This window comes from Leptidea sinapis, chromosome 1 (genome assembly GCF_905404315.1).
Source record: "Leptidea sinapis chromosome 1, ilLepSina1.1, whole genome shotgun sequence".
NCBI lineage: Eukaryota > Metazoa > Arthropoda > Insecta > Lepidoptera > Pieridae > Leptidea > Leptidea sinapis.
In genome coordinates, this window is record NC_066265.1 from 1256642 (window position 1) to 1279910 (window position 23269).

At 39.0% G+C, this 23269-nt stretch overlaps 2 protein-coding genes across 6 annotated transcripts; one reads left to right on the top strand and one right to left on the bottom strand.

The window, feature by feature from the left end:
- Nucleotides 1–6349: 6349 nt before the first annotated feature.
- On the bottom strand, nucleotides 6350–8188 carry LOC126979930 (uncharacterized). 2 transcript variants are annotated; one of them, XM_050829536.1, is made up of 3 exons: nucleotides 8101–8188; nucleotides 7568–7626; nucleotides 6350–7494 (listed from the first exon to the last, which is right to left on the bottom strand). In XM_050829536.1, exon 3 carries the CDS (start codon nucleotides 7370–7372, stop codon nucleotides 6464–6466), a length of 909 nt encoding a protein of 302 aa, XP_050685493.1. In that variant the 5' UTR covers nucleotides 7373–7494; nucleotides 7568–7626; nucleotides 8101–8188; the 3' UTR covers nucleotides 6350–6463. The 2 variants fall into 2 exon arrangements, with proteins under 2 accessions (XP_050685493.1, XP_050685486.1); XM_050829529.1 differs by lacking the exon at nucleotides 8101–8188 and having other exon boundaries at nucleotides 7568–7731.
- On the top strand, nucleotides 7783–23239 carry LOC126979654 (probable cyclin-dependent serine/threonine-protein kinase DDB_G0292550). 4 transcript variants are annotated; one of them, XM_050829113.1, is made up of 9 exons: nucleotides 7783–7931; nucleotides 9319–9474; nucleotides 9690–9786; nucleotides 10751–10880; nucleotides 14779–14863; nucleotides 16805–16955; nucleotides 20710–20871; nucleotides 21121–21814; nucleotides 21887–23239. In XM_050829113.1, the coding sequence occupies exons 1-9, from the start codon at nucleotides 7830–7832 to the stop codon at nucleotides 22905–22907; spliced, it is 2598 nt and encodes an 865-aa protein (XP_050685070.1). In that variant the 5' UTR covers nucleotides 7783–7829; the 3' UTR covers nucleotides 22908–23239. The 4 variants fall into 4 exon arrangements, with proteins under 4 accessions (XP_050685070.1, XP_050685073.1, XP_050685072.1 ...); XM_050829116.1 differs by having other exon boundaries at nucleotides 21121–21818; nucleotides 21887–22086; XM_050829115.1 differs by lacking the exons at nucleotides 7783–7931; nucleotides 9319–9474; nucleotides 9690–9786 and having other exon boundaries at nucleotides 10763–10884.
- Nucleotides 23240–23269: the final 30 nt, after the last annotated feature.

Below are 23269 nucleotides of genomic sequence, written 5' to 3' on the forward strand. Positions count from 1 at the left end.
TGACACCGCACTGCGCTTCGAAACCCACGTTCTTAATTCTGTCCGCAATAGCCTATATCGCTTAAAGTTGCTTTATAAACTGAGGCTATATTAGTGTAAAGTTAAGAATACGTCTATGCGAATCGCTTGTATTATCAAGACTGAATTATGCTGACGCTGTTTATGGACCTCGACTCTTAAGCAGGACTGCAAAGATTATTCAGCGAGTCCAAAATGCCTGCGCCAGGTTTTGCTTCAACATTCCTGCTCGCACACATGTCACTACTTACATTAATGAAGCAAACATTTTAAAAATGGAATCACGCAGAAGACTACATCTCGCCACTCTACTCCTTGGGGTGTTTAAGAGCGGTATCCCAAAATACTTGCGTGAGAAATTTATGTGGTTGACTGATAGGTCAGCAGGCATTAAGCGAGATTTTTACCTGACTTTATTGGCTACTCCGAGGCATAGAACAGTCGCATTTAAGGGAAGTTTTAAGTTTGCCGCAACTAAGTGCTGGAATGACTTGCCACCACCAGTAAGATCACTAAAATCATCAAAATCATCATTTAAAAATAAATTAAAAACTTATCTTTTAACAACACAAAAAAATTAAATTAATCATTCCAGTACTTAGACCGTACGTCCTTGCTGCCTCCAGGCAGCGGTTGTGTTTTTGTAATACTGCTTTTGATTTGTTGTCTTAATGTTTTCCTGTTTATTTTTATTTGCATTTCGTTTATTTTATTTAGTGCTTTTTTTTGTTTCTCATCACATTTTAATTCTAATTAGTTACTAAATTGATTGATAACTTGACCAAGCTGTATCCGTGACGACACTTTTGATTTGTTGTCTTACTGTTTTCCTGTTTATTTTTATTTGTATATCGTTTATTTTATTAAGTGTTTTTTTTTATTTCTCATCATATTTTAATTTTAATTAGTTAGTAAATTGATTGATAACTTGACCAAGCTGTATCCGTGATGACACCCAAGTAAGGCTCCCACTGAAAACCAGCGCTGTAGCTTGCTGCAGCACAACGCTGAGTGAGAGACCTGTATTTGATCAAATACCATAATTATGGTTGATTTTATTTTAGATTTAGTATTGTTCTATTGTATATATTTTTTGTCAATTTTATTTTAGTGTTTTAAGCTGTGATCAAATAAACTAATTATTTTTCTTCTTTCTTCCCGAGAGAAAGACTCTTGACCATGCCAGGCAGCGAGAGGTCCTGGCCGATCACTGACCTCAGGTCTTGACTCCTCGTTTCCCACGCGACGCAATCCTGGAGGGTGTGATCGGCCGTATCCTCCTCGGTGTCATCACAGTGGTGACACCGAGGCGACACCTCCTTCCTCACAACCCGGCACAGATATCGTCGAAAGCAGCCATGGCCCGACAGCACCTGTGCCAGGCGGAAGGAGATATCTCCATTTCGCCTTTTCTTCCAGTCGCTTAGGACTGGAAGAATGGCGCCTATAGTTCACGCGCCCACTCGGGACGACTCAAATTCCTCCCGCCACTGCCGCACAATGGCAGCATCAGCTGCACGCCTAATGCTCCCCTCCTGCTCCCTCCATATTTCGCCGCCCATTTCCGCCTTAAGGCGATATAGGGCGGCGCTCATACGAGCCTCCAGGGCCCAGGGCGGAGTGCCCGCAATAACGCAAGCCGCATCGAATGATACCGTCCGATAGCACCTAGCTATGCGGTTCGCTATCACTCGCTGCGGCCTGCGGAGGAGTGGTCCATTGCCTTTCCTGGTTAAGGCATCTGCCCAGATGGGGGGCACCTATAGAGCCATGCTCTTCAGGACCCCGGTATAAAGCCTCCTGACGCTTTGGGACGGCAACCCCGCATTTGGTAATAAACGCGCGAGAGCTCCAGCCGCCCCAACTAATCTCTCTCCGAGGTGCCTGAAATGCGCCTCAAAGCCCCAGCGGCCATCCAGCACAAGGCCCAGGTACCTCATGCAGGGAGACACCGGTACACGCACTCCGTTCACCTCGATGGAAGCGCCAAGAGGTGGGCCCCTCCTTGGGGTGTGGAACAGGATGGCGTTCGTTTTACTTAACGCCACCCTGAGCCCCAGCAGCCCGATCCGCTCAACAACGAGGGAGGTCCTGGCCGAGGCCAGTAAGACTACTTCCTCAAAGGACCACCCTTGGGCCACCACCAGGGTGTCGCCTGCATAGCAGAAGATGCGCATCTTGGGTAGAAGCGCACCTCGCAACACCCAGTCGTAGCCCATGTTCCAGAGGAGCGGACCCATCACCGACCCCTGCGGGACTCCGCACTCTACGGGATGCCACCTCATCCTCTCGTCTCCCGTCACGTAGGCCACCCGGCGCCCAAACAGGTAGTCCTTCACTATTCGGCGCAAGTACCAGGGCACCTCGAAGAAGTCGAGCGCCTCAGCAATTACGCCGAACGGGAGACTGTTGAAGGTGTTGGCTATGTCCAGAGAGACCGCCATCTCACCATCCGCCACCACACTCTCAACATGAGTCCTCAGCTCAGTGAGGGCATCAAGCGTCGAGCGGTCCGTCCTAAAACCGAACTGGTGTTCGGACAAGTCCGGGCCCTCGACAGAGAGGTGGTGACTTAAGCGTGAGGCCACTATCCATTCCAGCAGCTTTCCGACCTCATCCAACAGGACTATAGGTCGGTAAGCCGCCTGAGAATCAGAAGGCCTCCCCTCCTTTTTGATGAGGCATAGGTGTCCCTCTTTCCATACTTCCGGGAACCGCCTGACATTAAGACATTTGTCGAACAGTCCCCGGTGTTCCCCCTCGACATGTGAGAAGGCCAGGGCCAGGACACGGCCGTGCATACCGTCCGGGCCGGGAACCTTCCTCCTTGTCTTGAGGTGATCAAGGCAGAGGCCCAGTTCCACATCTATCACGCCCTGGCCCTCCCCTGTCGCCTCTTCCACAACCACAACCCCCGCCCCCATCCTGGGCGGGATGAGGTCCATTGCGGTGGGGAAGAGCCCCGCGACAACTCCACAAGCGCTGGCTCCAAGACCTCCGTGAGCGGAGCCCCCCACCCTTCAACAACTTCAACCCCTAAGCTTTCGGCGCTTAGGACGGCTAGCTCCTTTGACCACCAGAAAGCGCGTAAAAACGCGGGGCCCTCTTCCAACGGGGCATCGCGGAGTCTGAGAGGGACTTTATCACCCTCTTTAAATCAAGAGCCAGCGCTTCCACGTCATCAGTCATAGCCGGGCCTCCGGGCCTCAGCCACGATTTAACAATCGCCGCCTCCTTGGCCAATTCCCGATCTAGGTGACTAATCACCTATCTCGGGAAGGCCGAATTCACCCCCTCCGGTGGGACATCAGGAGCTGGGCAGCAGCTAGATGTGAGAACCCCCAGTCGCATGTATCTATGATCCGACAGGGTCTTCACATCCTCCACTACCCGCCACCCAGTGACTCTGCGTGACGCCTCAGGGGAGGCGAGGGTAATGTCAACTATCGATGCCCCCTGAGGCCTCACGCACGTCGCCACTCCCCCAGTGTTAAGGACGACGAGACCCAGCTCAGCCACCCATGCCACCAAGGGCATGAGCGACAGTTGAAGTCCCCCATGACCAATATGAGGCGGGACCTGGCTCTCCTGATGGCCGGCCCAAGGCAACCCAGGAAGCCCTCAAACTCCCGCAGTGGTCTGTTAGGGGAAAAATATATCCCCACCACTGTTAGAGGGCTCCAGTCTGCCACGACAAAGCCATCCCCCCTTTCCCGAGCTATCAGGGGTGGACTCCCTGACCGCGCAACAATTACGACCAAGCCACGAGAGTCAGCCGCCAAATTACTTATCTCGGGAGGACTATATGGCTCCGCCGCTAACGCCACATCCACACCCCACTCGGCCATGGACTGCAGGAATAGGTCCTGCGCCCCAGCTGAGTGTTTACGGTTCCCCTGAAGGAGCTCGAACAGTGTCGTACCGTCCATTATGACGACATTTGTTCAAGCTCCCCCTGAGGAGCAACCGTACCCTCCAAACTGGTGGGCGCGCTCAGTGCACTCGGTTCTATGGACGTGGAGGGGGCCGGCACAACCGTCCCCGATGTATTCCTCTTTATGAGCGGGGGGTTGCACCTCCACCCCCCCATGCAGCGACAGCATCGGCCGCTGCGGTCCATTGCAGTGCACGTTGCACTGCCATGTCCGATGCCGTAGCACCGGAAGCACCGTAAAGGCCTAGCCTCAAGGAGGGTCACCCTTACGGTGCTCCATCAGATTACAAGGCGATCCTGCATAATCGCCTTCGCTGCTGTGGTGGGGCACTTAACTATTGTGCTGCCCATAGAAATGCACGCACATGTTCGCAGGGAACATTCCCCCTGGCAGCAACGGCCCCCACCACGTCATCTGACGTCACGCTTTCTCCAGCCCGCTTATCCGTACATCCACGGATTTCACAGGCCGGTTGACAGTCGCGACCCCTGCCAGAGCTCCCCGTATTTCCTCAGCAAGCCTATCAACTTTCTGAGACCGCTCGGGCCCCCCTATTTCAAGCATTCGGCTTACCAGGGCCGTTCTCCGGGTGCGGACCCGCTGCTTAGCAGCGGCGAGTGCCCAAGCATAGTTTGCACCCCCCGCTATCGCATCCTTCGAGGGTGATGACCACCGCTGCGGTTGAAGGCGACCTGAGGATATCTAACTTAGATTATAACATAAATATTATTAGTACATCCCATTTGTCAGTGGTTTGTCCTAGGCTTGTTAAGGCGCGCAAATTTTTGGTCACGTGGTCAACCAAAAATCGTAGAGATCGCTCTGATTCCCGTGGAAGCTGTTTAATATTAAATAATGATGTTAAATGATGATTAATCAATATTCTTTTGTTGTCGTATCTATTGCAAATCATCTTCCACGCTTCAGCAATATTGTTGGTTGACAAGATACGAGGTGATAGAATTTATGGATGTCTGATATGCGATCATTCTTATGTATCAGATTTTCAAAAGTATCCCGAAACTCTAATCAACGGAAATATGCGCCATCAAATTTGGCTATTTGAATTTGAGGGAGTTTCAACCCTAATTCGTGGGGGTGATTAGGATCATCTATGCAACATGGCGCGTTGTGACCCGAATTGCGCCTTTTTTCGCATTCTAATTTTTTGGAGAATTTTTCGACTAAAGTTTTGGCCTTTGCTATATTCATAATTATGTCTTGCTCAATTTTCTCATAATAATGTAACTGACCTAAATAGCAAAGGAGACAAAGCAAAATAAAAACAAAGAAAAACAATAGAAATAATAAAAAAAAGAGACAGTGAGACACCCAGGCTATGCTCATTAGTAATAGGCATTTCCTAGAGTATGTGGCCATGATCAGCGTCACTCATTCCCAAATAATGTCTCTTACATCGGCCTAAAAACAAAGGTATCTCTAAAAGAATGTGGCAAGTCATTTACGACCTTGGGCAATATATAGTTCCATTTTCTTTTACCATATAATATGATTTAGTGCAATATATCAATCAGCCAAGTCGGGGCGAGCATCTAGTTAATTATGCGTTCTCAATGAATTCCATGTAAATACTATACTCCAACGCTGAACAACAATTTTAATATTAATTACCTACATCACCTTTTAAACTCATTCAATTAATATTCATACGCCAGTTCTATTTGTTATTGTGTATAAAATTATGCAGTATCGAATTAAACATGATTTTGTTATAGCGTTCGCGTTTTTATACGCTTTAAAAAAGTGTGAAATAGTCGTTTTGCACTGAATTATTCAAATATTTTTTGTTTCGAAGTTCGTTTATGCCTTTGCGGTAAAACCGGACTCAGAAAACTCCTGGCAAATTAATGACTTCATGCCATTAAGTATTGCTTCTTGTTAAGAAAAAGGGCTTCTCTCTGTAGTTCAGTTAAATCATGGGCAACCAGTTTTCAAGCGTTTACCGATTATATGCTAGTGGGTTAATATTTTAGGCAATGCTATCATCCAACCATGCCGCTTTCGGCTTCTACAATTACATTCAAATCATCATTATATACCTTCGTAGCTGTTCTTCTTCGGGGTACATTCATAGAGTCAAAGTTTTGTCTATGAAAGCGATTTAACGCACTGTGCATTTTTTAGTCATATCTCCAATATTGGATATTGGCGATGTTTTCTTATTCTGCTGCGTTAATTCTAGGCGATAACTCGTATTCAAAACAGACTTTAATTTTAAATGTATCTTTATTTTTACTTACCTTCAAAGTCGAATAAAATACTATTGGAAGTCAAACAATCCATTTTTAAAGGTTTTTCAGATATCTAGTGTCTGTCATGTAAAATAGTCTTAGTCTGAATCTAAATTAAAGGGCTTATTGTTTTGGTAAATAATGATTTAATATTAGCTTGATTTGAGTTTTATTCCGATGTTAAGGGTGATGATGATTTAAAGGCAAAATACTATTTTATTGTATAAAAAGCATAAGTACCCTTGTTCATATTTTAATCTACAAAAGTTTAGCAATAACTATTGAAAACATTAGCAAAGTCTCAAAACGTAATCTAACAGTAAATGATGAACAGAAGCAATCCTTAATAACTAAATCACCATAATGCTTCTTTAAATCCTCTACAATGTCCTCGACAGACTTGTCTTTATCAATAATTATTATATTGCCATCGCTTTCTTCCTTGTCTGCATCATATTGTGGATATTGTTTCTTATTTTTATGTTTATGTCTGTATTTCTTATTACTTTGTTCATGGTCCTCAATGGTATAATCGTAGTTTTCTTTCTTTTCATTTACATTGAAATCATAATTAGGATAGGTTGGTTGATATAATATTTCTTCTTTATAATCATTTGGAAAATTTAAATTATCTATGTTACCAGAGTAAATGTAATCATTAACATCCTTGACGGTAACTAAATACGGTTGATAAGTTATATAAAAAGGGTAAGAACTTGACGCAGACCTGCTGCAAGCGCTAGATTCTAGTGCACTAGTAGTGTGAGAGCAATGTGATTTTGTGCTACGAGTCTGTTCATTTTTACAAGAACAAGTTTTTTTAACAATTGAAACATTATTATTTCGCTGTATGTGCTGTTTATGATTGGATAAACTCCTCATTTCTAACACTTTGCTTTTAACCTCACTATGATTGCTCATTTTAAATATGCTATTCACTGTATAACGATTTTGTACTGGAGCATCTTCAATATTTTCCAAATGTTTTTCAAAATTTGCTTTCTTTTCGTTATTCGATTGAATTTTCTCAATGGGCCACATTTGTTTTAGTTCAAGAGTCGGTGTTGGTACACGTTTAGCAATCGTGCTTATTTTTATCGTTGAAACAAAGTTGTTTTCTTTTTCATACAAGTTTTGTTTTATTGAAAACATTTCATCTGACAGCATTCTATCGAAAATATTGCCTTTCAAATTTAGGTTATTTTTAAGCTTTTCAATTTTAAACAAAGTTTGAAAATTATTATGATACAGTTGTGAATTTGTGCTGTTTATAATAGTTTCTATAGATCCTGTAAAAAAATTGTTTAAAAATAACTTAGTTTTTATCTCTTCGCAAAATAATCTACAATTTAATTAAATTACCATCAGTATAGTCCGTATGTATAATTTCTGTAACATCTTGTAATTTATTTTCCAGATTACTGTTGGATAAAAGTGGTAATGAATAAACAAAACAGTTAAGTTTTAGTAAAATTATTGCTATATGCATTACATTTAACAAAACCAATATTTACTGTGACATTTTGAATAACAGAATCATGTGTATGAAATAATTTAATTTAGTTGGTCATGCCCAATTGATCATGTTTTAGTCCACTTTTTGATGTATTGTAATTAATTTATTATGTTTAATTTTAAATTATTGGTTTTAATGTGCTTATGTTACCCAACTACCTGTAATAGGTATTGCGATATATGTCCGAATCACACGCTTTGCAAATATCCCGTAAGTAAACGCTTAAATTCCCTCCAATCCTTATATTCTGATAATCTTTTGAGACTTTGACCTTGATTTAAATATTATAACGATATACTAAAACCACGTACCGAAGGAATTTAAATGTTTAAGAACAAATAATAATTTTAATCATTTTAAGTTGACTGATGTGACTTACATATATTTGCAATTACAGCAGTCATAAATAGTCTAATATAAGTGTTGTTCTTTAGACTGTCATTTATACATTGTTCTGTCAATAGAAAAAAAATTATGTATGTATTCGGGAATGATGTAGTCTAAAGCCATCCGAAATGTTTAAATAAAGTTCAATAAAGTGAATTATAAATTAATGAAAACTTATTTCTTAAAGATTATGAAATATGTAGTAATCAAATGATAAAGATTAATATGGTATTTATGTAAACAGCATTTACATAACCACTTTATAGTTGATAATTTTTAAAAGTATTACAATGGATATAGTTTATTATCCTTAAGAGGTAGACTTATGCCATCGCGGACTTTTCTACAGAAGACCTATATAAGATACAGAATTCCCCCATACATTATTTTAATATTATTTTTATTTATTTAAACAGCGTTTTCGTTGCAACCCAGAAGGCTTATTTTCCCGACACCTCTAAAAAAGATCGTTACTACAAACAAAAAAAAATACAACAAGTTAATAAATTTTATCTAACCCATGCTTTAAATCCTGTATTAAAGAATATAACACAGTTAGCATACTGTCAACATTAAAACACCCAATGTCCTAATAACCATTTCATCATCCAAACGAGTGTTGTTATGAAATTCAGTACAACATTATATCATCCATTTTCATATTAACACTCCTTTGGATGATATTATGGTTACTAGGACTGACTTTTTAATGTTAACAGTATGCTTACTGTTTCAGAATCTTTTAAAGAGGATTCATATTATGGGTGTAGATAAAGTCTTTACTGTTGATAATTAGGTATTAAAACACGAATGTGGGTTTATCACCCGAGTCGAAGCCGAGTGTTATCATAGTATCTCATGATTTCACAACAGTTGCATTAATAACCAATACACTACAATCTTCCTCGAGGTGCTGTAATTTTGAGTTCATCGCGAACTGACAGACAGGCGTGGCAGAAGACGTTTCTTTGTGAATTGTAGTGATAATAGAGTTTCATCAACCCTTCTTTCATAATTGTATTGTTTCATAAGTGTAACTTATTCCTCAATTTTTGTATCTATGTCTGTGATTTTAATAGCGAAAATAATTTTATAAAGGAAGTTAAAGAATTATACGTTATTAAATAAAATTTTGCTGACAAGAATAGCTATACTCACGAAATTAAAATGAAAGATATAATATTATGTTATTTAATGAAATAAATAATAGATTTCAGGGCCAAGTGAAAATTGTGTTGGATATAAGAATGTGATTCTTAAGGAAGCTGATATAAAGGATATAGTTAATCGCATTAATGAGAAGAGAAATTTTATTGCTATGGGACATTCTAAATATCTACCACAGGCAGCTAATATGAAGGAACTTGTGAGATTCTTCTTACTTTTATAATAATTTTTATAAATACTTTTGTGGACTAAGAAGAAACTCATCTCACACCTAATACATTTATAATTTACGAACACAAGTCACTTATAATTGAGATTTTTGACTTTTGTAACGCTAACAACGAAAAAATATATTTCGTTAGTGTGTGAAGCGATATACTTCGACATCTCATATTAATTTATTGATATAAACAGGTATGGTCGGATGAACTGGCGAAGATTGCACAACGTTGGGTAGACCGATGTGATGCAGGAATCAAACGAGACCGACCAGATGATTGCAGAGATCTAGGTATTTAATATCATATTTATATAATATGTAATACCAAAAAAACCTATTCCACAAATATGCGGTATTAGGTTGTAATTAAGGCGTTTCTAGTGCAATTGTAGTTGTCCATTCTAAATTAATTGAAAAATAACATCAAATTTATTTTCAACACTGTTTTTTATCAAAGAGCAGGATAAATGAGCTAAAATCACGCTGTTGAGTGTCGACACATTATCTAGAGGATGAGGATGATAATTTTGTTTGTGAACAGGTCACAGGTGTTACAGGTCGTAACTGATCTGGTGCTAGAATGACAGGCGTGTTGAGGTATTGCCATGCTTTATCGATGATCCTCACTTTTTTCGAAGCCGATTTGGTTCTCTCTTCCAGATGAATGAAGAATTCTCAAACGCTCAAGATTTCGGTACTCAGCCCTCTTACTTGGTGAATCATTCACGGAAATATAGTCGAAGTGTGGTCCTACTACAAATTTGGTTTTTACTGGTTAACTTGCAAATTTAAGTCTTCTGGGGCTTTGATTATTAATTGATGATTTTTGTTTAATGTTATTCTACTTTTATCCCATTCGCTGACCTTTTAAAGAGAGTACTCTATGGAAGATTCAAAGTTCTTCCGGAACTGGTGGCCTCTTTCCCAAGCCAGACCTGCAAGTCCTAAATGTCCATTCTCATGCTTCAGAGTGAAATCTGAGATAAAGTTCTGATAAGTCAGAATAAAATGAAGCAGAAGAACATTTTAGAAATAAAAATAAAATTTGATCAACCGATAATGAGTACAATTTGTATGTCCTACATTATTACTGACCAAATATTACTGTTCAAAATCAATTATGTTGTAGGTATTATCATTTTATTTTATACACAAGGTAAATTTATTATTTAGCTATGTCGTATTTCAAAAAACTTTTTATAATATTTTCCGTTCTGTATTTTTTGCAATAAATGGTAACACATATTTGTCGCAGCGACTGCAAGAGTAGGACAAAACATAGCGACGGTAACCGGTGTTACGAGTGATGTGAACCTTCGGAATTTTATCGACATTTGGTTCATGCAGTCGATGGATTATAGTGGAAATGTCGCTTACTACAATATGTAAGTACGTACCTACTATGTTTCGTATAATATATAGTTGAATGCACGAGCTGCCTTTTAGGTGAGTGTACACGGTTTTTGGAAGAAACTTTTTCATCCTGGAAAAACCGCACCAGGAAGCTAATACTACAGCTTGGTTGTACGTTAAAAAAAACTAGTCCAAAACCGCACTGTTGAGGAACGCTATATATACAGGTGATGAAGATGATATTTTAGTTAATAGCGTATGATACGATGCTGGAATTGGGCGGCAGGGATCACACAGCTCTTTGGAAAACGTCCCATGATAAATACCGTAGAAAATACTAAATGAAGCCACGATCGAGCTGTAGACAATTCGAGTAGCTCTGAGTTTTAACACATTCACTACCAACAAAATAAATAAAAATAATAGCTGGGAACCTACTTAAGGCGAATTTTGATTAAATATTTTTGGTATATATGAATGTTCGAATATATGGATAAATGTATACTCGTTTTCGAAAGTCAACTATATTGCCAGAGTTGCCGCACAAAAAAACATTGTCTTGCCTCAAATGCCGGCAATTTACTGACTACTACAAAATATACGGGACGCTTGCTCGGATCCGAGTGAGAGGCGTTGCTACTATAGCCCCGTTTTACTCGGATCCGAGTGGTAAGCAAGGAATTTGCTAAGCAGTCAAAAGGTTCAAGCTGATACTAGTATGCACCAAAAGTTAGTTGAGAACAAAACTCCATATCTATCCCGGCTTTATATCGCAAGAATATGGGTCAACTTGAAGTTATATTGACGACCCCAAATTTCTTCAAAGCCAATTTGTTCTTACCTTCCAAATAACGCTCGAGACTTTGTGAATCAATATTCTGATACTAGGTCAGGCATTAACAGCATTGATGTCGAAGAGCGATTATACGACAACAGTTTTTTTTGTAGTTGACGTGCTAACTTGGATCTGTTGAATGTAACTATTAAAATTCAAAACTTTTTTAACACAGGTTTATTGAAACAAAACTGTAGGAAAGTATCTGTCATACTATTTGCCATACAAATCAAATAACCAATGCTCATAATATGGGTAAAAATTCAAATAAAAATATAAAACGAAAAGGAAGTAACTAACCTAACAATGTTAAATGTGCAACAGTTATAATCTACCATTTTCATGCCAGGGCAGGGTTATGGTTCCTGGACCACTTTTGTGTCATGAGTATAAACGGAAAACGTGCCGCTCTTTCGGTGGGCATTAGCTTCGTTATAAGAAGCATGCCAAAGGAATGATTGCATTTCAGAAGGCTCATTTTCCACTGATTTTGCGCTCGAAGGTCAAAAAAAGCGTAAGAAAATTCCAGAAAACTTCCACATATCTGTAGCGCCAAAGGAGGTTGGCAAGAATGCACGTATTTTGGGACCCACTGAAAGAAGTGACGTACATCATGGAAACTTATTAATAATTGTACAACGTAACAAAACTAAGAAAAACGCAAATCATAAGTCTAAAAAAGTGGGAGACAAAATATATACGTAAAAGTAAAATATAACCAAAAATTTTTTTCAAGCAGGTATCGAATCTATTATAAATACTTACGATGATAATCTTATTGAATCTTATTGTGAATTACTATTGAATAACTGATTTGAGTAGGTAGTTTGATGGTGTCAGAACATCCATAATGACTGTCATGTCAAAAAAATGTAGATGTCAATAAACAATTGCGCAAAACGTTCCGTTAATGCAAGATGACAAATTTTTAATAAATTATAATAATTTATTTCTTTTGACTCCCATATCTTAGCGCCTCAATAATTTTTGTATAAACATCGTATAAACTTAAGTTTATCTATATATATAAAATTAATTGCTGTTCGTTAGTCTCGCGAAAACTCGAGAACGGCTGGACCGATTTGGCAAATTTAGGTCTTGAATTATTTGTGGAAGTCCAGAGAAGGTTTAAAATGTGAATAAATAGGAAAATGCTGCTAAATTAAATAAAAACACCAATTTGTTTTTCCTTTGCAGTGTCCTTACATAATTTCTATGAGAGAATTTATTGACGCACGGTTTGACAGTTCTGCTGTGAAACAAAATCATTACACGACAGCAGGGTGCATATTTTACGAAGTAATTCTTGATGTCATGATATATTATTGACAAATTCATATAAAAACATTATTTTATTTATTATATACAGAACAACGTCTGTTGGGTCAGCTAGTAATTAATATAAAATTGTACTTGTACGATGCTTCCTTAATTTTGAAATTATGGGGGTCCATTCTCGCCATTCTCCCGTAAAAGCCATTGTAACGCTGCTTACTTACGATGCGAGGCTCGTTCGAACAACCACTAATATCAATGGTCGCCACTGTCATATATGATGCAAACGAATGGCTCAACGCATGGTGCGAATACTGTCTAATACATTAACGGCCAATATACCAGTGAGGGGGTATGGGTAACACAACAGCGCGTATTTCTGCCGTGAAGCAGTAATGTATAAACATTACTGTGTTTTGGCCTGAAGGGCGCCGTAGCTAGTGAAATTACTGGGCAAATGCGACTTAACGTCTCAAGGTGACGAGCGCATTTCCAGTGCCGCTCAGTATTTTTGGGTTTTTCAAGAATCCTCAACGGCACTGCATTGTAATGGTCAGGACGTATCAATTACCATCAGCTGAACGTCCTGCTCGACTCGTCTCTGATTTTCATAAAAAAAATATAATTACGTACTAATTGCCAATAATTCCTACAAATTAAACTTGTTCCCTATTATTCTAGTAATGTAAGAAATCTTCGACTATCGAGCTTTCAATAGGTATTTATACCCTTTTTCATAATTGGATTATTCGCCATAATTCAGAATAATAATTACACGACCATAACGATCAATTAATACTTATTTCGCGGTTCTCTGGAAAGCAAAGCCAAATTGTCTTCGTATAAACTGGGGATCAGAAATAGAGCCCGGCAATACTTCAAGCCGGCCCATATTCTAGCGCTGTATAAAGCGTAGGTCCTGTTACATATGGAGACCTGCTGTAATCTCTGGTCTGGTGCACCCCAGTATTAGCTCCAACCATTTGACCACGTGCAACGCAGGCAAGATCATTTGGCGTGCGTACATATATGTACGTCTCTTCATTGTGTGTTTTCTACCGCATTTATCACGGGGTGTTTTGAAGAGTTGTTTGACCTGATTCTTGTGGCCTTTGCACGACACGTCACAAATTTATAGGATAAAATCGCCTCATCTGGATGTCTGGCGTTCCTCCAAAGCCCAGTTTTAAAGGAACTTTCCTCCACGTACTAACAACCAAAATGTATTAAGTGTTATTAATTAGCTCAGTAATATAATTAGCTACGGTACTCTTAAAACCCAACAAAATAATTCCACATTACTGTTTACCGACAAGAAGTTTCCCACAAATGTTTTCGAAAATCTCTCAAATCATTAGAATTGCTAGTATAACCATATAATAATATAGGCTTACATGGGCTTGATAGTTCAATTCTGGACGCGGTGTTACTATTTTTTTTATGAAAATAAGGGACGAGATGAGCAGGACGTTCAGCTGATGGTAATTGATACGCTCTGCCCATTGCAGTGCCGCTGAGGATTCTTGAAATCCCCCAAAAATTCTGAGCGGCACTACAACTGCACTCGTCACCTTGAGACATAAGATGTTAAGTCTCATTTGCCCAGTAATTTCACTAGCTACGGCGCCCTACAGACCGAACCACAGTAATGCTTACATACTCGTATTACTGCTTCACGGCAGAAATCTAGGCGGCATCCTGTGCAAAGGAGTCTCCCACTGGTAACTAGGACTCATTAGAACTAGACAAATAGCCACTCCTCCAAACAAATAAATAAATAACCTTGTCGTATTTTAATAATTTTCGTCTTCCATTCGCAGCTCTCAAGACGCAAAAAGTCATTACTTCACGCAGTTAATTTGGGCGACAACACTTAGAGTCGGGTGTGGCAGAGCACGTTTCTTTGTAAGTTTATGCAAACATTTGTTAACACAATATAATGTTATGTGAGACATACAATGGCGTACGTAAAAGGGTCGTGTAATTATGAGATTTATTTGTCATCATTTTAATTAACAGAATGTACATTTGCGTTTAAGGTTATTTTATCAGCTAAATATCATAATATTATCTGGTATGTGACTAAGATTATTTTATCACAATAACTTTGTGCCATATTTAAAAAACCTCCGACGGGTAAGTAAAACTCAATGCATTCAGAAACTTCAAAACAATAACTGTTTTAATAATATTTAATAAAGTTTTATAATTTTTGTAGTCGTCCATAAATTTGTTCTATTTTGTAAGTAAGTACGTATTTAAAAATATAAAAGTAAGTTGTGAGAATGTGTTTAATATATTTATTTATATCTTATAGTAAAGATAAATAGGCATGTCTAGTTATTATATTATTATTTCCTTTAGGATACCGGGAAGATATCGCTGATTAGCGATAAGGTCCTCTACTAGTTCTACCATAACTGTAAAAATTTTTTTTTATAGATGCTATAAAGAAGAGTGTTTCTTGCACCGTTATTACTGTCTCAGAAAGCATTTTCTTTACAATATAGTAGGTAGTATTGACTCTAGATTTCTAAAGGATTTTAACTTGAGAAAGTTAATGGCTTTTAGGACTTCAAGTTGATTCTCATTCAGCAGTGCAGCGTATATTTAGATTTTCAATTGAAAGATAAATAAGATTGATACAAATTTCATCTTATCAAATAGTAATATATAAATTCACCTACGTAACACTCAAAAAGAAATCTACATGATTTTGCAGATTGTAAATCTATCAAAAAGAATTTCATGTATCTAATCATCATCATCAGCCGGAAGACGTTCACTGCTGGACAAAGGCCTCCGCCAAAGATTTCCACGACGATCGGTCCTGCGCTGTCCTCGTCCAACGTATTTCGGTGATCTTGACCAGCTCGTCGGTCCATCTTGTGGGGGGCCTACCAACACTGCGTCTTCCGGTACGTGGTTTCCGGTTTTCCGGTTCGTGGTTCCATTGAGGACTTTACTGCTCCAACGGCCATCTGTACGCCAAACTAAGTGTTGGTGACTTTGGTTCTCCTACGGATCTCCTCATCCTGATTCGATCTCGCAGGGAAACTCCGAGCATAGCCCTCTCCATTGCCTTTCTGAGCGACCATGAGCTTTCTCATCAGGCCCACGGTTAGGGACCACGTCTGCGTAACTGATCAGTATTCAATCGTTATAGCTTAATTCAAATAGTAGAGAAGGACTTCTTCTTCCACGTACTACAAAGCTGTGGAATGAGCTTCCTTGTGCGATTCTTCCGGGACGATACGACATGGGTACCTTCAAAAAAGCTCGTACACCTTTCTTAAAGGCCGGCAACGCTTCTGTGATTCCTCTGGTGTTGAAAGAGAATGTGGGCGGTGGTGATCAATTAACACCCTGTGACCCGTACTCTCGTTTGTCCTCCTTTTCCATAAAAAAGGACAAACGGCCTACATTCTCTTGCAACACTAGAGGAAACTCAGGAACGTTGCCGTCCTTTTAGAAAAGATTGCAAATTGCGTAATGTTAATGAAATACTGTCACATTCAAAATAAGTTGTTACTGTTTCTGTATATTATTAGATTCTACTTGAACCTTCAGGACTTGCTTTATGATTCAGCGCTATTCCCTTCGTTACCCTCATATGAAAAACGGTCAAATGCTGACTTGATTTATTTTATACCGTTTCTAATCTTATAACGTGATTTTCTTTCTTCACTCTTTTTTAATCTTGGTTATAATTATTAAGAACATCATTGAATTAATGTCGATGATAAATTATCATCAGTAATTTATCATCGACTTGAATTTCATTCTAAGAAATCACGAGTAAGTCACATAATTAACGATACTCAGAAATAACTGGTGCAATTCAAGGTACAAGCGACAAAACCAATATTGGTCGACCGATTGGTGTGTAACTTCTCCCCCAGAGGCAATACACATGGAAAGCCTATTTACACTATAGGATATCCAACGACGCAATGTGGATTTAAGTCAAAAAGCTTGTATCCAGGACTATGTTTTGGTAAGAAATATTTTGATGATTTTGTAGTAATTGTCGTATCTGGAATGTTAAGAGCGGCCAACCCATTATATTTTTTCGATGATCACTTGAGACTCTGGCAGGAAACTGAAGTCTTGACTTTTAAGGTTTGTCGAGTCAACATGTCCTGAGGATTTTTTTTTATGGAATAGGAGGACAAACGACGGTACGGGTCACCTGTTGTTAAGTGATCACCGCCGTCCACAATCTCTTGCAACACCAGAGGAATCACAGGAGCGTTGCCGGCCTTTAAGGAAGGTGTACGCGCTTTTTTTGAAGGTACCCATGTCGTATCGTCCCGGAAACACCGCACAAGGAAGTTCATTCCACAGCTTAGTAGTACGTGGAAGAAAGCTCCTTGAAAACCGCACTGTGGAGGATCGCCACATATCCAGATGGTGAGGATGATATCCTAACTTGTGGTGTGTCGTGCGAAGGTGGAATTCGGCGGCAGGAATCAGGTTAAACAGCTCTTCGGAACACTCCCCGTGATAAATGCTGTAGAAGACACACAATGAAGCCACGTCTCTACGCAACGCCAAGTGATCCAGCCGTTCACAGAGCACTGGGTCCCCGACAATTCGAGCTGCTCTGCGTTGCACGCGGTCAAATGGATCGAGCTGATACTGGGGTGCGCCAGACCAGAGATGACAGCAATACTCCATGTGTGGCCGGACCTGCGCTTTGTAGAGCGCTAGTATGTGGGCCCGCTTGAAATATTGCCGTGCTCTATTAATGACGCCCAGTTTCTTTGAAGCCAATTTGGCTTTGCCTTCCAGATGACCACGAAATTGGCAATCGCTCGAGATTTCGAGACCCAGTATTCCGATACTAGGCCCTCGACTAGTATCGCTTTGAGGGAAGTGTTGTCGAAGAGCGGTGATACGACAAATGGGGTTTTTTTAGTGGTAAACGCGCAAACTTGAGTCTTCTGGGGGTTAAATTGGACAAGGTTCAATCTACCCCAATTCGTTCAATCGGCGACCTTCTCAAGAGAGGACTCGATAGAAGACACAAGTTTCTCCCGGCACTGGTCGACGATTTCCCGAGAGAGACCTGCATGGCCCGTGTATACGGCATCACCAGTGCTGTCGTCTGCATAGCAATGAATGTTGGAGGTGTCCAACATATCATTGATATGCGGAAGAAACAGCGTGGGAGACAGCACACCGCCTTGGGGCACTCCAGCATTCACGGGCTTCGGGTTCGAGCAATATCCGTCGACAACGACCTGTATGCTGCGCCCAGTGAGGAAGCTGGAGGTCCACTTGCACAAGCTCTCGGGAAGCCCAAATGATGGAAGTTTCCAGAGGAGCGCCTTGTGCCATACACGATCAAAGGCCTGCGCTATATCCCGGCTAACTGCCAGGCCTTCCCCCTTGCTTTCAATAGCCCCAGCTCATCTATGTGTTAGGTATACCAGAAGATCACCTGCCGACCAACCATGGCGAAACCCGTATTGTCGATCGTTGATCAACTGGTGACCCTCAAGATATACCAAGATCTGACGGCTAATTATGCTCTCCATGATTTTGGAGAGCAGGGAGGTAATAGCAATAGGCCTGTAGTTTGCCGGATCCGAACTGTCTCCTTTTTTTGGATCGGATGGACAAGGGCTGACTTCCATGAGTCAGGGACTACGCCTTTAGAATAAGAGTGCCAGAATAAACGCGTTAGCACCGGCGTCAACTCAGGGGCACACGTTCTAAGCACGATTGGAGAAATGCCATCCGGCCCGCTCGACTTCCTGACGTCCAACGAAAACAGAGCTCGCCTAACAGTTTTCTGTCTGAACTGTACTTCAGGCATAGAGCTCTGACACCGCGGGATGGTCGGCGGTGTTTTTCCGTTGTCGTCAAGAGTCAAGTTGGAGGCGAAAAGAGTGCACAAGAGATCGGCTTTCTTTTTTGCCGTATGGGCCAGGGTGTCATTCCTCATGTGCAAGGGCGGCATGGACGGCTGGCTGAAGTTACCAAGAGCAGCTTTCGACAACGACCAGAACCTGCGTCTTCCGGTCGGGTAACTGGAAAGCTGCTCGCCGATTTTGAAGACGTGTTTTGACTTTACACGGGCAATTTGCCGCTTAAAAAATCTGGAGGCACGGTTGTAGTTCCTCTTAAGAACTGTGCAGTTCGGATCCTTTGTGCCCAGCGCCGCAACCCAAGCTCGATTCCTTGTGTAGAGGCGAAACACGTGTGGAATATTAGTGGAATAAAGGCAAATATTGGCGGAAAGAAAGAAAACTCAAAACATTTGGATAATTATGGATTTCCGCAAAGTAACGGCTACTTCAATAAATTTTCCATTATATTTTGCTTACAAACGTAACACATCTTTCTGAAAAAATTTTACTGATAGGTATATTAAGCATTGTACCTAGGTTTCTATCGAAGCCGAAAATACAAATTTTAAGAAACAAAATATTCAGTATAGCCCCCCAAATATCTGCCTTTTTGTACATATTTTACCGGAACTTTAGCCGTTCATAACGCATTCATAAATTATTGTAAAAGTAAAGAAAGTAAAGGGATGGAAACTTAGCGCATATAATGGACATTCTATTTATGATACATATATATTTTACAAATTTGTTAGGATTACTCAAAAACATGTAAGAACGACACTTGGAACACATGGAAGAAGTTTTATGTAATATCTGGACACTATTTTTCGTTCAATGTTATCGCTTTCTCTTGATTGTCGTCAACAGGCGGTAAACGTTGGATGTAACAACAAACTTTTCGAGCATGTTCGCTTTCACGATAGACAGAACCGGGAAGGACCCTCTTAAATAAACTTTTTACACGTACAACAAAAGGTCGGAGGGTTGGAAGTCCGCTAGACATGCGGCGCCTTTTTCTGTGCAATATATGCAACGGGCTCAATTTACAAAATAATTTGTTGCTTTTGAAGTGTTTGGGCTTGTTTATAAAAACGAACGTCGACGCTTTTGTTTTTAAACAAGCTAGCGCTTTGTTAGATAACATAAACAATAGATACTGCGTAATTTGAACAAATTTCGTATAAAGTATGCATTGTTTGCATGATTACATTTCGATTATTATTAATGAATGTAGTAATTTTTTATAACTAAAACATACTTCAAAGTTACTAATTAGTAATCGAATAGTTACTAAAACATCAAAGATAATACAAAAAATAATTTTTAAATCGACTGCTACAGATAAATTTTTACGGCTGACCGCATTTTGACGGCTTGTCGTATTTTACACAGATAAAGTTTTAAAATGAAAAAAAAAAAATCTTTTATAGTCTGTTAAATTACCTTTCTTGTGGTATATCGTGTAGCTTGTCTAACTGTGTGTTTATTTAACGAAAAAAATATCTCTGCGCGCCCCCGCGAGCAGACATAAGATGTCTGCTTGGCACTCAACGGAGTTTTTATAGCAGACATAATGTCATGCGGTGACCTTGGCGTCTTTGCGCCACACGCGATGTTGCAGCTTGGCAACCCAGCTGATCATGGGGACTACTTAAACTAAATCTGAAAACTTGATCAGAATAGTGTTTCTCTGAATATAAAAGTAAAATTTACTTCAGTTTTTATTGACACTAAAATGAATTCATTTACATGGAATGATTTTTTCCAAGTTATCCCAAAAATGCATAAGATATTGAAATATAATTTCAAAATTGCGCCAATATAAAAACATATAATTTATATCTTCGCATGATTCAAGCTTATATTATATTAAATAATATCTATGTTTTTCAGATAAACCGGAAGTTCCTGAACAAAGCTTGCTAAGGATCCTTAATTTGTACAATGATACTGCAAAGAATATAATGCAAATAAATGCAAGTGTTGGTAATGAAAGCATCCGACACGACTTAACCAGACTAAATCTTGAGCATCAGAAACTCAATAACGCTAATGGTAATTTGTATGAGCTTAATAGTTTTGAGCCTTCATCTATGAATCACTAATTATTAACCTAACTGAAAAAGTCTGAAAATTGCTGTTATAAGAATTAAAATCATTTTAACTCTATTAACAACAAATCTTTATTTTACTTTAAAGGCAAAATAAATTGCAGCTTTATAAATTTTAAATTACGTGGCAAGTTTTTATAAAATAATATTCTTAAATTTTTCTTTTTAATTATTAACAAAACTATTCTTTTAGTTATGAAAAGAGACAATAATGTCTATTGGAAAACTAATCACAACAATATGTCCAGAAATTATAATAACTTTAAACAAAACAAAGGACATTCAAGAATTTACCATAGCCACGACCACAAACACGAAATGGACTATTTACATCCGGATCACGATCCTCAAATTAACCAAGACTTTAGAAAGTATGATAGCAGTAAGGATGCAACTCCTTATGAAAATTTGTTAAGAATAAATAAACATCGCCAATGTACACGGAAACCTGATGCACCATGCGATAATGCAATTTGCAATCCAACAAAATCTCTAAGACAATGTACAAGGTCTGTCACGAGCGTTGAACAACCTTGTGAAACAAATTCTAATTCAAACATGTGTCCTCATCAATTTTGTTCTTGTACAACGACATGTTCAACAAATCCATCAGTTCAAAGTAATTGCCCTCAAGAAATTAATAAAAATAATTGTCCTACATCGAATTTTAACTGTGCTTGTCAACAATCAATTTGCAATCCCTTTCTGCGTAGAAGCTTTGAATCAAGGACACAAAACACTAATGTCTATGATGATGATCCGGATTCATATTTAGAATTTCATAAGAGAAACATTGACAGACAACCTAGTGAAGCATTAAAAGTAAATTTAAATTCTTGGAAAAATGACGCATCAAAATTTACGATGAGAAACTTCAATGGTCACAGGCAGGTAATTTTAATATAAACATTCATAATTTACTCTTATTCTGACTTTTTATGATATAAAATGTTTTACAGCTACAGAAAAAGAAGAGACGACGAACTGAATTCAAGATTCAAACCATTTTGGCAAATAGATGATTATAATATGAGGCCAGAACATCAATTAAAATCAATAAGGTATACGACAATATCAAATAAAAGGACTCAAAATAGAAAATACTTGAAGTCTACAAGAGTACCAACTACAGAGTACATTACAATAAGAAAAAATAATGTAAAGCATTTTACAGAAAAATATTTATCTTTTGATGAGCTATTGCGTTTGCGAAAAGTCTCAGCTGACATTTACGGTGCTCGTCGTGCTGGAGAAAACACGACAGCAACTACAGCTAGTGCCGATACAAAGGCCCAAGAAAACACTACGGAATATACAGCAAACACACCATTCAAGCGGCTAAAGCATTGTTCTCGAAAATTGACTTGTACTTGGACAGCAGCCTCATTGACAAATGATCCCAATAAAAATAGAGGTTCCCGTACGCCACCTGGTTATGTTGAAGGCTGCACGCGTACGTCTACTTGCACTCGTGATGACATGAACAGAAACAAAATGGCGTCAACAACAGATCCAAGCATTGAAGTAGAAAGTGATTCAGGTGGCGACGATGATGATTATTGCGAAAAACGAGCCTTGGATATACAACGAAGAAATGCAAATATTGATATTCATGATAAAACTAGTTTATCCCTACGTGATCAAGAACACTCGAGTTCTATTATAAAGCCTCTCGATGCAATTAACGGTAATGATAAATACGCTTGCGAATGTGATGATTCTATAAGAAAAAAAAGAGAATTAAATGAAGATGATGAACTCGTCACTAAGAAATGTCATAAGAAACGCTCAAAACTGTCATATGGTGAGTTATTCTATTTGGTCGTTAAAAAAATTTTAAGTAATTGGAAGAATAGTGATCAAAATATGTCGAAAAGAAATTGTTTGTGTAATTCATCTGTTGGAGGAATAGTTTCTAATGAGCTTGTATTAACAATGTCTGTAACTTTAAATTTTGTATTTATTAGCTTAAAGATATAATTTCAAAATATGTACATCTACTTATTTAATTGAGCTTTTTTATTGATTAGACATATAGTGATATTAAAAACAGATTAATATTATCCTTAAATCTTTAGAATCAGAGGTACACCAAAGCCTTACAATACATGAGACCTTCACGACCTTCATAATGTAAACTTTTATATTTTTTAATGAGCTATGTTGTTATAATATAATTATTTATAAGAAAATAAGAATCGGTCAAGTGTGAGTCGGATGCAAACGAGGCTTCTATACCGACAAGATATAACACTATGTTATTTTAAATATTTCTGTAATAATTGAATATTTAACATAAAACTGAAACTTTAGCTTTAACTTTAATTTTAGCTTTGTTTTAG

Bases quoted from the DNA above. Each gene is read 5' to 3' on its own strand.
- LOC126979654 (XM_050829113.1), top strand. From the start codon at position 7,830: ATGTTTAATTTTAAATTATTGGTTTTAATGTGCTTATGTTACCCAACT. The intron at 9,787-10,750 runs GTATTTAATATC...TATTTGTCGCAG, and splicing joins AGATGATTGCAGAGATCTAG to CGACTGCAAGAGTAGGACAA. The intron at 20,872-21,120 runs GTAATTTGTATG...CTATTCTTTTAG, and splicing joins GAAACTCAATAACGCTAATG to TTATGAAAAGAGACAATAAT.
- LOC126979930 (XM_050829529.1), bottom strand. From the start codon at position 7,694: ATGCATATAGCAATAATTTTACTAAAACTTAACTGTTTTGTTTATTCA. The intron at 7,495-7,567 runs GTAATTTAATTA...ATTTTTTTACAG, and splicing joins ACATACGGACTATACTGATG to GATCTATAGAAACTATTATA.